This window comes from Pseudonaja textilis, chromosome 4, assembly GCF_049901715.1.
Source record: "Pseudonaja textilis isolate UNSWEBS1 chromosome 4, rPseTex1.2, whole genome shotgun sequence".
In the NCBI taxonomy this organism is placed as follows: domain Eukaryota; kingdom Metazoa; phylum Chordata; class Lepidosauria; order Squamata; family Elapidae; genus Pseudonaja; species Pseudonaja textilis.
In genome coordinates, this window is record NC_141993.1 from 58271550 (window position 1) to 58288276 (window position 16727).

The window sequence follows — 16727 nt, forward strand, 5'->3', positions numbered from 1 at the left end:
CGCAGATGTCTTTGGACAGCGCTGGCTCTTTGGCTTTGTAATGGAGATGAGCCCCGCCCCCTAGAGCTGGAAATGACTAGCACGTATGTGCGAGGGGAACCTTTATGTTTATACATTTTTCAAATACATGACAAGAACATTGAGGTGACCTTGAAACTTGTTCCTGGTTTTTTTCTGTAGAACACAGGAGGATTTCATAGCTGAACTACTGAAACTTTAAAGACTTTGCTCTGAGGTGCATTCAGTTCACATTTTCTGTTTCTTTCAGACAGCCATGATGCAATCCTGAGGTTTAATGGGGCCCCTACCAAAGGGTTTCAGGTAGACGTTGGTGAGAAAACTACAATACGTCTTGTTAATTCTCAGGTAGGTCAGCTAAGTAACAAGAGAGGTGGGAGGAGTTGGTTTTCACATGGGCTAGATCTGCAAGCTCTCTTGACCAGGCCCCCTTCCAGGTTTTTTGCCAGCAGAGCCACAAAGAAGATAAATGCCAGATGAGGGAGGGTTGTTGGGTCCGAAAGCTAGTACCATTTCTGCATCCAGTCCAACATTGGTCCCTTCCCACTATGGCTGGCTGGGGGAGTGAGCAGCCAAGAAGTAGCTCTTTTCCCAGCCTAAGCCTTCTGGTTACTCTAAGGATAGCCCTGTGAATTGGACGCTTTCTGTTCCTTCTGCTAGATGAATTTCTGGGCTGCTGGGGGGAGGGGAGCAGGGGGAGGATGGCAGCAGAATATAGTAGCCTCTGTGTCTTGGCCATATTGTGCTGTGTGACCAAAAGGGTGAAATGGGTGGAGATAGGCTGATGGGAGGAGTTGGGATGGAGTCAGTTAATGCAGAGAAGAGTAGCATGAAGTTTTTGCCTAATAACTCTGTAGTCCTTGTTTAACAATCATCACTAGGACTGCTATTGTAAAGCTGCACAGTCCCATGATGTTTTGCTTAGTGATGGAAATGCCAGTCTCAGGATCATAATTCAAAGTCTACCAATATTAGTTTAATTAAATGTTAATTGAGTGTTATTAAGTTAAATGTAGCTTCTGTCCAGTATAATAGTCCATAGGGTTAGGGTTGTTCAATGCTATGGCAAAATTTCAAATGATAAAAATTTTGCCAGAGGGGAGGTGCCTGTGTGTGTGTGTGTGTGTGTGTGTGTGTAAAGGTATTTGAGATATTTCTATTACTGTTTCAGCAAATAAAGTAGGGGGAATGTGTATGCATGCAAAGGTTCAAGATCATCCTGGTTGTTCTTTTCTGTACTTTTTCTGGGCTCAACTTTTTTTTTTTTGGTCACCACACTAGACTCTAGAAAAAGTAGAGAGAAGAACAACCAGGATGATTAGGGAACTGGAGACTAAAACGTATGAAGAATGGTTACAGAAAATGGGCATGGCTAGTCTAGTGAAGAGAAGGACCGGGGAGACATGATAGCAATCTTCCAATATTTGAGGGGCTGCCACAGAGACAAAGGGGTCAAGAGAACAATCAACCAATGGAACAGCTTGTCCTTGGAAGTTGTGGGAGAGCCATCACTTGAGACTTTCAAGAAGAGATTGGACTCCCATCTATCAGAAATGGTGTGGGATTTCCTGCTTGGGCAGGGGGTTGGACTCGATGACCTACAAGGTCCCTTCCAACTCTGATTATCTGTTATCTTGGAGGTGTTGGAAATACATTTCAGATCTTTGCTTAAACATTCAAAATTAGAATTGGACTAAATCTGTACTATGTGTGTAGTAGCTATATCACTCACAGAGGTGTTTAGTTGTTCATTTCAATATTAACTGTGCATTCATGTCCTTGAATACTTTTTGCTCACAGTATGTAATTTACTATGACTGAAATCTTACTGAGGCAAGAAAAGAAAATGTAAAACTCATGCAGTAGTAATTTGTTCCTGTTAATTATACTGTCACATAAATTAAGGGCTGGTGAGTCATACACACACACACACACACACACACACACACACACACACACAAGATCTTCCATGCTACCTCAAGTCCTACACAGAGAAGTTGTGTAATGCATCTGGAAAGCATCAGGTTGGAGAAACTTAATTTAAAATAATGGTCCAAATAAAGCCATGTCATCTGACTCAAGTTAGCTTTCTACAATCTCAGATACATGCACTTCAACTTTCAGAATTCTAATGAACTCTGAACTCTGGGAACTGGATTGCATATACATGGAGGACATTCAGATTGGGAATGGATGCCCCAGGCTTTTCAAATAGGGAAGAAGGCAAAATGATCTCCATCTCTTTTATCATTCCTAGTTTGTTACTGTTGAAGAAAAGACATTTGTTTCAGATGTACAATTCAACTTTGGAATCATCATTATGTGGGATCCAGCACCATATCATGCCAGTATTTATGAGGTAAGTTTCATTGGTGTACAGTATACAGGATGTTAGTGGTGGGCCATGGGATAGTACCATATTTCATATGTGCTTCCTTTTAGTATTTCAGTGTGATGTTTTCTGGTCTCCAATTTAAATGAACTCCTTTTAAGGAGTTTTCTTTTAATATAGCCTTACTATCAGCATCACACAAAATATTCCTGCTTGGGAGATTGGCAACAGTCACTTAACGTAGTTTATAGGTTTTCAAACAAAGCTGTTCTCAAAGGTCTGAGTATTGTATTGCTGGTGAGACAGACACAGAGTAGCAAAGCATAGTATAAACATTTTTTACTGCAGTGGTGGTATTCTACCGGGCCGGTAGCACCGATGAGCAGTGGAGACTGAACCGGTTCTCCCACCCATCCGCCCATACTAACCTTTATTCCCTGCCTTTGAAGTGCAGCTGCTTTGCACGGCACAGCAGATTGCTGCACGTCAGCTGTTGAAGTGACAGGAAGAGTGTAGGATTGCAGGAGGTGAGTTGCAAAGCCTCTGTGCCTGCGCAATGTGTGTGTTTGGTGCGCATGCACACACAAAGTGCGCCCACTAAGCCACGCCCACCAAACTAGTGGTAAAAATTTTTGAAGCGCACCACTGCCTTCCTATGCTTCCCAAAAGCATTACTGTGTCGCTTGGAAGTAAAGAACACAATATCTTTCATCTGAACTCTTTTCACTGTTAATTTGATTGTTTCACTTTAGGCTTTGTAAAGAAAAAAACTTTTTGAATTTAACATATCTATAACCACAAGAGAGAGCTCTTCTACAAGGAATCATTGCTTAAGACTTACCTATATATATTTTTTTGTTTATTCTTGAACTTTATCTGGGAAAAAGATCCAAGGACATTTAGACCAATAAAAGTACATTTAAATTCTATTAAATTTTAAGAATTAAATAATAAAATCTCGGAAGAAGACTAGATGAGAATAATTATAAACAAGCCAGAGGGAAATATAAAGTTGATGACTGGATAGCAGATAAATCAGAAAGGAAATATGATTGAATAATGATTAAAGAGAAACAATGTGGAATTTGATAAAGGGAATTTATGTGTTTATATGGAAATGGGATAAATTATAAGTATGTGATATAAAGCAATATGTTACCTGCCTTGTAAGGATCTACAATGGAAAGAGGTTTTATGTTTTTAATGTTTAATGATGTTTTGTCTTGTTTGTTTGTTTGTAAAATCAATAAAACTTGTTTTAAAAAAAATTCTATTAAATTTTGTAATGATTTAATGATATGTTATTTCTATTTTATGGTGTGTCATTGCTGTAGGGATAGCAGAAGGAGCTCCTGTAAACACACACATACACTTAAACACACATAATTACTTGAGATTTCAGCAACAATTGTTATAAGATTTGCAATTAAGCACTTTCTTTATTCCTGCTTTTTATACTACATCATATAAATGTTTTATATAATGTTTAAGAAAGTTGTAAATGAATGTTACATTTAATATCTTTAATATCCTTTAACAGTATAATGTTCATTTTTAAATATGTTTAATGAAAAGACATTTTAAGGTCAAATCTGCCCTTTACTTGCTAGAAATGAGTAAGAGGAGATAGGATAAAAGGATGAAAATTCTTCAAGAGTTGGAGAAATCCAACTGGAAATTGGTTCCTCTGTGTGTGTGTAAGATTGTACTTGTGATGAAGATTGGAAGCTACTTCTTTATATATATATTCTTTTCTATGTACACTTTATTCTTTTTTTAACTTTCTTTTGTATTTTCTTTTCTTTCTGTTATTAAAACTTTCAATAAAAGTATTTTTTTAAAGGGTCATGTTTCCAAAGATATTTGTAACTCATTTTCATTTCTGGCTTTAGTGGATTCAGAAACCAGACTTCCAATTCTTTGAAAGCTACAAGCATTATCGGGAGAGACATCCCAACCAGCCTTTTTATATCCTGAATCCCTACATACAATGGCAACTCTGGGACATCCTTCAGGAGAATTCACTGGAGGATATTCAGCCAAATCCACCCTCTTCTGGCATGCTTGGTAAAACTTTGGTTTCTCCTTTTGATTTGTATCCCTATTTTAGAGAAATAAAGTACAAAGATGATGCTATATAAAATATACAGCTAGTCTTCAACTTATGACCACAATTGAGCCCAAAATTTCTGTTACTAAGTGAGACATTTGTTACTTAGCAACAGAAAGTTTTGCCCTAATTTACTATCTTTCTTGCCACTGTTGTTAAGTGAATCACTGCAATTGTTAAGTTAAGTAAGTTAGAAAAAGATTGATATGGAATCCTTCAAGTTTTCTATCATTAGAAGTTTCTGGGCAAAAGAAAAGGGTTTTTTTTTCCTTTTCTTTGTGTTGTTTTGTATTACTATTGATATCTTTGCTGTTAAATTGTCTCTTTAACATACTGGCAACTAAAATTATCTCTCTTTTTCTCTTCTCTAGGCATTGTTCTTATGATGCACTTCTGTGATGAAGTGAATGTTTATGAGTTTCTCCCCTCTAAGAGGGAAACAGGTGTTTGCCACTATTATCAGGATACCTTTGATCAAGCATGCACATTGGGTGCCTACCACCCACTGCTCTTTGAAAAAAATATGGTGAAGCACCTCAGTCAAGGCACAGATGAAGATATTTACAATTATGGAAAGGTGACTTTACCAGGCTTAAGGAAAGCACAATGCTAGGTGTGTGAATCCCATATTCTGGGCTTGGAAGCCTGTCTTGAATCACAAGGCACTTTAATGTTTAAAAGTAAGAGTGCATTTCTTCCATTCAATTTGCCTTAATTCAGGATTGTAACATGTGCCATAGACATATTCAGCATTCTGCAGAATGCATTTCTAATGAGTGCCAAGAATGTAATTTACCCATCAGTTATTAAAGAAATACAATGAAAAATCTGATTATTTACTGGCCCAGGTTCTTCCGCAACCTCCTCACTGTCCAAGTCTGGTGAGCCAAAACAGGGGCCTCAATGACTCTCAGAGAATTAATGACCCACCTTCAAAGTGCTAATCACCAGATGACTGCAAAAAATATAAACCCTTCCATTCCCCAGCATTCAGTCAGAACTGAGAGTGCTTCTTGGAAAAGAAGTGAAATGTCTTCAAGAAAAAAGAAAGTCCAGTTGCCTGCTGGGACAACCATGACCTGGATGACTGACACTCTCAATAAACACTGGAAATTAAAAACAATATATCATTGTTATGGGAATAAATCCCAGCACAGAACTCAAGCCTTTACTAAGACATTTTGCAATCCAAAATGAAGGACGAGATTACTTTTTTTTCCATATTTTATCCAAAAGTTAATTCTCCAGCATTTATAAAGGTAGCAGAGTAGTGTAGCAGGCATGGGATATGCCACTTTCCAATATCTTATTGCTGCTAGTCCTCAGCATTTACTGCCCGAAGTGAGTGCCCTACTCTGTTGGACCAATTCTGGAGGAGCTGAACAAATGCTATTCCAAATTGGATGCTGCAGATACTATAAACAGTGCCAAATTCTGTTAAATGCCTGATATGCTGTGATACTTTCAATATCATTAAAATAAACCCAGTATTAAGAATTGGAAAGTAATTTTTACAAATCTAGTTGGGTGCATCTTCCCTATGTGTCATTAAAGTTGGAGTTATGAAAAATGTGCTTTATTTTGTTTCCAGAATATGTTTTGCAGAAAAAGACTTTTTCTACAGATTGTACCATTTCTATATAGGCTGGATAATCTTGAAAATACATGTGTTTTTCATAAATGATGTTGAAAAAGACCAAGTCAATTAATGCTGTATGACCTCACACAGGAATGTTGCTGTTTTTCACATATGAATATTCATATGCACACTCACTAGTTCATACACAATACACTTCCTCTGAGCACATGGACCAGACTGTTTCATTTTAGCTGATTCATCAAGAGAACTAAACTGCTAAGACAAGAATGTGTTGTGACAGCTTGTTTAAGTCACTTTCCAAACTAAAATATTGGCAGGGGTACTGTTTTTGTCATGCTGTGGTTCCCCAACTCTCCACCCTCTTAGTTTCAGTGAGGAAAACACTGGCAGAGGCTTTTCTGAGTTCAGTCTGATGAACTGAAAAGCAGTAGCTCTAAACCAGGGATGTCAAAGTGATGTCATCACATAATGTATTGCTACTTTTCTTCTTCGCTAAATTGGGCATGGGCGTGGCCAGCACAGGATGTATCTGACCCATGGGACGGGAGTTTGACAGCCATGCTCTAAACCAGGAGTCTCCAACCTTGGCAACGTTGTTCCAAACTATCCTCTGATCACTGTTTCAGGGCCTGCAACTGTGCAACTGAGGAGCACTTGGTCTAATTACACTGGCAACATTTTTTGTAGCCATAATTAGTACCTCAGGATGATCAGACCTCCTTTTATCAAACAAAGAGGAGCACTTGCATCCATCCTAGCAACCTAATGAATATTTCAACATCATTTTGTTATGTTTGTTTCACCTTGCCACTGTTTCAAATATAACTTTTTGTTTTTTGCCTTCCTGAGGCTTGCTTTGATACTTCGACTTTGTTCAGATATCTTCATATTGATAGATATGAAAAGGCCACTTTGGGTATTATTTCTGAAGTAATTTGCTACATTGACTTTAATACTGTTGTTTTAAAAGAAAAACAAATATATTAATATAATGTTGTCAGCGAACAATTAATATTTTTTCCAGGACAAAAGAGTATTCTAAAATATTGTGATTACTGATCATCCGTGACTTACAACAGTTCAGTTAGAGACCATTCAAAGTTACAATGGCACTGTTTTTTCAGGTGTTTTATGACCGTTTATCACAATTATGACCTTTTCAGCATCCCCATGATCCTGTGATCAGAATTCAGATGCTTGGCAACTGGTTCATATTTATGACCATTGCTGTGTCCCAAGGACATGTGATTCCCCTTTTGCAGACTTCTGACAAGCAAAGTCAATGGGGAAGCCAGATTCACTTAACAACCTGTGTTACTAACTTATCAACTGCAGTGATTCACTTAACAACTGTGGCAAGGTAGATCATAAAATGGAAGAAAATTTCTCACTTAACAAATGTCTCACTTAACAACATAAATTTTGGGCTCCGTTGCGATCGGATGTGAAGGACTACCTGTACAGTGGTAACATTATGGTCATACCATAGAACTAGGCTAGCCAAACTTTTACGTGGTTATTGTGCTATCCTTATTCTAGCTACTTTTTGGTTTCATGTATTCCTTATGTACAGTATGTAACCAGAATGTAGCCCATATATGAAAGAGGGCCAACATCCATTTGAATAACTTTGTAGTTGATGAAATAATAAATTCCTCATAAGATTCCAATTCATTATCAGCTTTAAGTACAGTATGTAATTATACATAACAAAATTTAAGATTTTGAGGAATACAGATGCAATTTGTAGAAGGTAACATCAGTATTTTACCAGTATATATAAAACCAACTGGATAAACACCAGCTGTTTTACAATTAATCTATATACATTTATTTCAATGTCTTTAGTCAGATCACTGTCTAATTTTTCAAGTATCTTAATAATATGAAGGGGAAATATACAACTTCCCAAGACACTGAAGAGGTATCTGTGGAGGTTGCACAAAATAGCCCCCCTCAACTAAAATTTGGATAATTAGAGCAAACCATAATTATGCATTCTTTCTATATGAAATGTGAATTACTCCATCCAGCCACAGCATCTGAAACAAGTATATAATGTCCTCTTTAATCAAATTTACATACTTGAAAATATTGTTTTCCAAAAATCATTTGAAGGCAATGAAGTCATTCAATAATGTTATATTTTTAATAGTCTTGGATCAAAAGAACTACTCAAGATTCAAATTCCAGCCAATATTAAATACTTTTCATTTTTGCTCCAAAATGTATCTTGTCTCAAGGGTGTTTCTTTGCTATTTTTATATGCCTGTAAAGAATTGTTCTATTAAGAAGTGTTTGGATTTTTTTTCCAGTTTAAATCTGTAAAGCATCAATGTCTGATTTGTCAATAATGTTCTTTAAAATAATTTGAAATAACTCTGAAGGACCCAAAGATGTAAAATTTGTAATAAAAGTTTTGTAAAGTCATTGTTTCTAATCTTATTTGCTTCGTGACATTTCATTAGCTGAAGTGAAATTAGAATTTGAAACTGTATGGATATGAAGTGATTCAATTGAAATACACTGGCAGGGCTGTCAAACTCGATTGCATTGCAGGCATATCAGCACTTTTTTTGTCTTTGCAAAGCTGGAGTGGGTGCGGCCTGTCCGCCTGTTTGACACTCCTGAAATAGAGACTGAAACTGAAACTGAAGAAGAAATTATGTAGAGCCCTTCTCTTCTCTGCTGGAAACAGCAAGCAAGTGGTCTTCTGCTTCTCCAGCTAAATGCCCTACAATAACATTTATTAGAAATGGAAGAATTACAGATAAAATTTGCTAAATAGAAAAATTTTGGACATGCAAATATACCAGGAAATCTATTACCTTATTATCTTAGACATAGGAAACACAAAAATGCCCTCATTAAAGAGTCAAAACTGTTACATTCAAGATCAGAAATAGTAAAAGAATTGGCAGTTTTTTTTAAAAAAAATAATTATATTCCAACAATAATCTTGATGAAGCGGCTGTGGTTAAATGTACTGTAAAGTCCATTTGAAAAGCATGGTAATGGTGAACATAGGCAAATACCAAGTACATCTATAACTCTTCAAGAAATGAAAAAAGTACAGAGCCAGCTTTCTATATTGTAAAGATGCCTTGTCATTTCACAGGTCCTAAAAATGTAGCATCTTATCTCATTGGTAGCCTGTTGCCAAGGCATTTTGTGATTCAGGCTGTCATTTCTGGCTCCTCCTCCAAATGATAAATAAAAACTATAGATTTTACATGAACCCTGACCAATATCCACTGCATTTGCTTTTAATTGTTTACTAAACCCATCCCCCATGGGGTCATCATTTCAAATATATTTCCTTACCTAGATAGTGAAACAGAATAACCAAGGGCAGCCAAAAAAATTAATAATAATGGGATCAGGAGTGACTTCCAGTTTCTTCTACATTGAGTTTCCTTGTACAAATCTAATAGCATCAGAAATCTTCTTTCCTCCCTTCCCCCTTCCCTTCTCTTTCCAGCAGACAGATAAATGATTGCTTTGGGGCTGGGGGCAGGGGGGAGGGTAGCAGCCTGGCTGGGAAACTGTCACAGAACATTAAAAATGAAGGTTGTGTGATCGCAACAGGAGTCAGTAGCACTGAAAAAGTCACATCATCCCCAAATTTCATTCTCTTGGGAGTCACAAGTCCTGTATTTTCATTCTGTAAGTTAACCCATTTGAATTCAAAAATGGTTGCCCTATGATGCACCATTTCACCCAGCTAAAAGTCGTGACAACAAGAAATTTTGTAGCATGTAGATTTTCATTTAATTGGGTGTGGAGGGAAGCATAGCAATTCAGTTATTTTGTCTTCCTGTCCAAAAACTCACTGCAGTGCAGTAGCAGTATTGAATCTTAATTGATTGATTGAATAGATATTTTAAAATAAATGTGTTGATTAGTTGAGCTTCCTTTTATATATCATCTCAGTATTATGCATAACAATATTGAATGTTTCAATGGCAACTTCACCCCCTTTTATATAAGTCCATGGAAGAGGAGGGCAACCCACATTACTTTTTGTGAGGTCAGCATTATTGGCTTCCTTGGTAAGCCAGTAATTTACCATGCCTCAGCTTGGTAAAAGATGTGTAGGCTATGGGAAAGTGGTGTTTCTATTGGCCTACTTTTCTCCCTTTCCAAGGATGGAAGACAAGCATATAAACAGGTCTATGTAGTTGAGATATATGAGAGCTTATTTCAATTGATAATATCCCTGTAATTTCATGGCTATCTGCAACTCAGAATTATTTATATGGTTTTGTGACCTCACTGCAAAAGTATACAGTACATAGAAAATATGTAGAACAGTAGTCTAAACAAAAGATAGAAACCCCTCAAATGAATGCATTGGTTGTTCACATGAAGTCTGTTTGTCATCGTCTTACTCAATAGCTTTTTATATCCAAATAATTGACAACTTTTCACATAGGCTCTTTCTGTTGCTGAGAAACTAGTATTTTGCAATAGATCTAAGGACTGATACACCAGATAGATTCAGTAGTCAGATAGATGTTCTTGTTAACAATTTTTAAATGTCACTTTGGAAACTGTAGGCAGTACGTCAGAGGGGGCTTTCTGAAACTTCCTCTTCCTGCATGTTTTGTATACTGATAAGCAAACATTCTCTAAAACTTTCAGCTGGCAATTTTCTACAGCATTTCCCCATGGCTAATAGATATAAATGAAATATTTGTACAAACACAGCATGTGCATTGCTTCATAGACTTCCATTAATATGGCACATTGTATGATTCGGTGATTCAGTTCAATTACCTGCACGTGTAATATGGGGAAATGACATGATTAAATATAAGTATCATCTTAGATTAAAGGAGACTCAGGTGTTTATCTGTACTAAATATGTTTAGAATGGTTAAGTGAGTTTACAAAAATCAGAAGTAAGGGTCATGAAAGTGGGATTTAACAAATAAATAAGCAAGCAAGCTAGAGATCACTATCTGAAAATTATTTTAACAATGGTGTACTATAAGTATTTACTTAAAGTAGTCTGGTAAACCTCTATTTCATGGAAATTCATTGTCATATTGTCATTGTCAAGCTTCTGAAACATTGAATTGAATACTGAAAACCCTACATTAAGGACTACTTTGTGGTAATAAAGATTTTTAAAAACATGTTAATTTATCCACCTTTATTATGGTAGTGCCTGGTCTTTTAACTCCCAATAAATCCTTTTTAAGTTTTGGAAGTTTGGCTCGAGACTCATGATTTACATGGGGTAACTGCAGGAATCCTGACAGCCTTCAGGTAGTTTCCCAGTGACCTTATTTTGGATGACCCAGTTTCTCCTGGGTAAGGAGAGGTCAGAGGTTCTCTGAAGGCTCATTATGATAATTGTGCTCCTCATCTGATGGATAAAGTCACTCTGCTTTAGAAGTGGATTGAGGATAGGTAATTAGGAAGGAAGCAAATCATCTGGCCTGTTACAGTCTGGGTTCAGACCACAACGTAGCACTAAGACAGCATTGATTATGCTTGTGGATGTCAGATTTGGGACGAGAGAATTGAAACAATTCTGATCATTCTTCATGTCTTAGCTTTTAATATTATTATGGGATTCTTCTGGGCCAACTGAGAGGACAGTCTCTACACAAATGCATCTTGTATCTATTTCTTGATCAGAAGGCACTGTTTACAGTCCCTTATGCCTTTGGTAGCTCCCTATTGGAATATTGCAATGTATTATATGGGAGATTATTTTTAAAAAGCATTTGGAAGTTTCAGCTAGTCCAGAATGCAGCAGCATTTGTGAACTTTACTACTTCTGTAGGTTAAAAAGGAAGCATTGCATGAAAGAGGAGATAAACTATCAAACCAAATGGTTGAAGATATTCAATAATCTCATGTTCCGGTGATCAAAGGTTGATAATTGTGCTTAATCTATTCATATCTAAAATGCATTATCTTGCCAGTACACAGAATTGGAAGAAAATATGTTTTCATATTAAATGCTGCTAGATAACCTGTATCCTATTGGGTCATTGTTTCAGAGATATTTCCTTACCTAAGCAGAGAAGCAGAATTATTGTGAATGAGCAAAAAAGCAGTGGAAAAGGGCGTCACTTTTGACGTCCTTCTGTCTTTCCCATTGAGTTTCCTTGTGAGAATCTGGCAGACAGCCACATAAAATTTCTTTACTTCTTGCCTTCGTATTCTTCCTCCCTCCCTCCCTCCCTTACTTCCCTCCCTCCTCCCTCTCTTTCTTCCTTCCACCCTTCTTTCTTTTCTTCACTCCCTGCCTTCCTCCCCATCTCTCACTTTCCTCCCTCCTATGTCCTAAGATACATAGTTGTTCCCAATTAAAGGTCATGATGAGAGTTTTAGTAGTATACAGATGATTCATGCTATATATAAATAAATTATATTTGTTATCAATTATTATTGTTTTGTTTTAACAAGTTAAAAATAAAGTTTCCAAGTTGAACATGACTTCTGATGGCAACATAGTTGTGTGTTGTTTGGCTTCGTGTTGATGTGTTTTTTGTCCATCTTACAGCTTTGGTATATTTCCTAGTAGTCTCTAATCATAGTGTTAACCAGATGTCTCTTTGCTTAGCTTCCGAGCCTAAACAGATGAAATTTTACCTCCTAAAAAGATTGAAAACATAGCAAACACGGGCAATTCACAATTACTGTACCATGCTGGCTCCAATTTAGTATGTTCTTCAGAATTTATAGAATACAAATTATATAAAAATTGAATGTGAAATTATAAAGAGATAAATATTCTTCCATCAGTATTAATCTGAGTAAGGCAAAATTAGAAATGAAAGATGTATAAAGAGTTATACTATTTGAAGGAATCCATTATTAACTGAAAATTGATTAAAATGCTTAATTCAAAAGATGTAATATTCATAACAGTCTTCTTGCTATGCCATTAAGTTAGTAAAAATTGGCAGCTGAAAAGATGTTTATTTATTTTTCATTCAATTCTATTCCCTCATATTGTGGGAGAATATTTTATGAAGAAGGTTCAGTATTACCAATCTTAGAGCTTATTGTGTGTGCTACTTCTACCAGCAACAGATCTACTGGAATTCTTAGCTGTCTTAATTGTTTACTTAAGGCTAATCCACTTAATTGAATATTGCTTGGAAATCAAAATCTCCATACCATACAATAGCAAGATTTGACATTAAGCTCAGAAGGAATTGGGATGCCCTAGAGTGGTACCATTGATGACATTAATTCTTGGAGATTTCTATCCCCACCTTTCTGGGGACAAGGGAAACTCAGAATTTTATGATCATCATGACACCATAAGTTTTTTGCTGTCATCACTAGCCTGATCCATATTGCAGGCCATGTGGATCCATTCAATCCGGTTGACCAAACCATGGTTAGGGCACTGGGAGAAGTTGGTCTGGAGACAGAAGAAAACTCCTTTTAGGGCCTCATTTAACAATACAAAGATTTGTTTCTGGGTGGATTCAGAGACGCATTACCCAAAGTGACTTTAGGTATGGCAAAAATTAGTCACTTTCATTGCACTCTGCTGTGGTTATCATGCCGTTACCATGATCTTCAGCAAACTTCACCTGACGCTCTGTGTGGTTTCCTGGCTTGCTTACATGCTGGATCCACTTTAAACATAGCAGATGAATCATAAAAATGTCTATACTTTTGTTTGGAGTGTAACATATATTGCTGTCCTGTTTCCCTTCAGTATTTCTCTGTCTTCATGAAACATGCCAGGTCAGCTACCCAATCCAAAATCAAACTATGGATAAGGGAAATCTTATTGATCTAGCACAGGGGTGTCCAACCTTTCACCTTCCCTGGGCCACATTAGAAGATGAAAAATTGGTTTGGGCCACACATAAAATAAAATAACAGTAACGATACCTGATCATCCAAAAAAACCATAGAAAACATAGCTAACATATTAAATTTATTTGGAAATGAAGTTAGTGAGATGTTTTTATTATTTATTATTAATTATTTATTTAAAATTATTTATTTTTTATCACGTTTTTTTTTATCACGGTTTATTTTCCGGCCAAATTTTGCGGGGTGGGGGGGAGAAAGCTCGCCCGCTTTGTGCCTACCTCTCCTCCTGCAAATGGCCCGGCTGGATGAGGCAGGACTGGAAGGCAGAAGCAGCAGCGGCGGTGGGGGCAGAAGCGGTGGCGGCGGGGGCAGAAGCGGTGGCAGCAGTGGGGGCAGAAGCGGCAGCGACGGCGGGGGCAGAAGTGGCAGCGGGGGCAGAAGCGGCGGCGGGGGCAGTGGCGGTAGGGTCAGAAGCGGCGGCAGCGGCGGCGGTGGCGGCGGCAACAGCAGGAGGTGGCAGTCTGACAGCGCCCACCTTTTCTGTTGCTGCTTGGCCTGGCACTCGCCTCGCCCCACCTCGCGCCTGCCTCTCCTCCTCCTCCTCGCTGGCTCTGGCACGAAGGTTGGGGTGGGCACTGGGCCGCATTACGAGGCGACCTGGGCCGCATGTGGCTCATGGGCCGCAGGTTGGACAAGCCTGATCTAGCATTTAATAACAGCAATTAGAGCTGGGGCCAGCCGATATCCAAGGGCCTGGCATCAGAAGTTAATTAGGAAGGGTGAAAAGTGAGGGTGATCTCAGCCATGGGTCCTTCCATCCTTGTGATTGGTCCTCCTGCAGACTTGCACCATTATTCCTTTGTCTATCATGAGCAAGATGGTATTGCCTGCCGATTGCTCACTTCTCTCCCCCTATTTTCACCCCAACCCCCACCCTTCCAAACCATGGAATCCATCCAACTACCACAAGCAGACACACACACACACACTTGTTGGCTTTGGGAGGTCAAAAAGAATAGACTCTTGAGCAGTGACAGGTTATTGACAGAACATTAAATAATATTTGGACTATCAGATGGCTCATCAGGAAGAATTGGAGGCACTTCAAAAAGAAACTGTTGATGCTTCAAAGGTTTTAAGATGGGAAATTTCATGGAGATAAAAGATTTGTTACACGACATAATGGAAAAGACTGAAAATATGCAACAAGGAACAATGAATCAAGATGATAAAATTGAGGAAACAAGGGAGATAACCGGAAGCTTAGAGGATGAGTTAGAACAGACTATGCAACAAATATAACAAGGAGAAAAGAAGGAGGACATAATAAAGTTGGGTGAAATAAAGTTGGGAGAATATATATTAGGAGGTAGAAAAATGGAACTGAATAAATTGGAAGATATTTTTGGAAAAAAGGCAGCGGATTTGGCAGATTCATAGGTGGATTGGCAGCAAAAATAGTGGAGATGAAAATAATGGTTGGGTTGAATATGAAAGATGTAGATAAGGATCAAAGGGAGGAGCATGGGAGGCGAGTTAAAAAGAGAAGAAGTGAAACTTCCAAGAGGATGAGAGATGATGGATAGAAAGGATCATTTTTTAAAAACAAGATTGGCTGTACTAAGAATTAGAATAGATTAAGAAATTAAGAATGGGGAATATTGTTATACATATTTTTGCATAACACATTTAAAGTGAATGGTAGAGGTTAAGATCAGATTTTGAAAAAGGGTGATATCAGGTATGCTCGAGAATAATGTTATTACTATTAGAAGGATGTAGCAAATATTGAATAACTGAAGAATGAAGGACAAAGTGCTGACATAAATATGTATAATAACATTACAACTACATAAGTTTGATTAATGTAGTAATTTTCATCTGTATCACTATTATTTTTGTATTAAAATGAATGACACTCAGAACCACACTGTCCATGCAATAATATTGATATATATTTAAAAATAAAAAACCTTATGGGAAAAAAATGAAGTCATTTTTGGGGAAACCCCAAAGATTATCAAGTTCAGCTTTTTTGAATTTCTGCAAACCTATCTTGATTTTGAATGTTGATATAGCCATTCTGACCTCAGTGTTAGTATATGAAACTGTTTCAACACAGGAATATGACAGAGCTGATTAATCTAACAGAAGAAAGAGTGATGGACAAAAAGCACGCTGAACAAAAGGATTCATCATCCTAAAGAGAGAGGGGGAGAAAAACCAAGGTGGAAACAAACAGAAGAATATAGTGGAATCCTTAAAATTCTGAAAAGTAAGTTCTTTTAGGTAAATATGTCTAGATACTTCCAGATAAGTCTTTCATTCTTATAATTGTCATGCTTCAGTCATAAAATCTTATAGTATAGCCGGACAACTATATTGTTCACTGTAAGTTTTCAATGTCTTCCCCATATTTTTCATTTTAAAAAATGGAAACATCGATCCACAAGCACCACACTGCAGCTGATCATTAATTAGTTTGAAAAATGTTCAGTTATGTGATTCTGCCTATCACTTTGGCATCTCTAAGCAAATATTGTATTTACACAGCCTTATACTGCAGTTTTCAAAAATAATTATTTGCGGACTATACTGCAGGCAACAATTCAGTACTATATAAATAATTTTGATTTTGTTTCAAACCAAATACAGATATGAACTCTGGAAAAAAAATGTAGATATGAACTCTGGAAAAAGATCCTTTGCAAGTCAGAGTTCAAGACTGTAAAATTTCTCTTTACTCTTGAAGCATTCTCATGGCAATGTCTAATATCTATTTATATTTATTTATTTTATTTTATTTATTTATTTTTGTCAATTGCTTACAAGATAATAGGTATAAGTAAAAAACATAGTTATGAATA

General features: G+C 37.1%; 1 protein-coding gene across 4 annotated transcripts in view; it reads left to right on the top strand.

Moving 5' to 3' along the window:
• The window catches only part of ST6GAL1 (ST6 beta-galactoside alpha-2,6-sialyltransferase 1), a 66142-nt gene extending 57652 nt beyond the window's left edge, over positions 1 to 8490 (top strand). For all 4 annotated transcript variants that reach the window (XM_087933160.1, XM_087933158.1, XM_087933159.1 and 1 more), the window contains exons 3-6: positions 269 to 366; positions 2276 to 2377; positions 4243 to 4417; positions 4832 to 8490. In XM_087933160.1, the coding sequence (XP_087789286.1) occupies positions 269 to 366; positions 2276 to 2377; positions 4243 to 4417; positions 4832 to 5073 (617 nt within the window). In that variant the 3' untranslated portion in view covers positions 5074 to 8490. The remainder of the gene's footprint in view (positions 1 to 268; positions 367 to 2275; positions 2378 to 4242; positions 4418 to 4831) is intronic.
• Positions 8491 to 16727: the final 8237 nt, after the last annotated feature.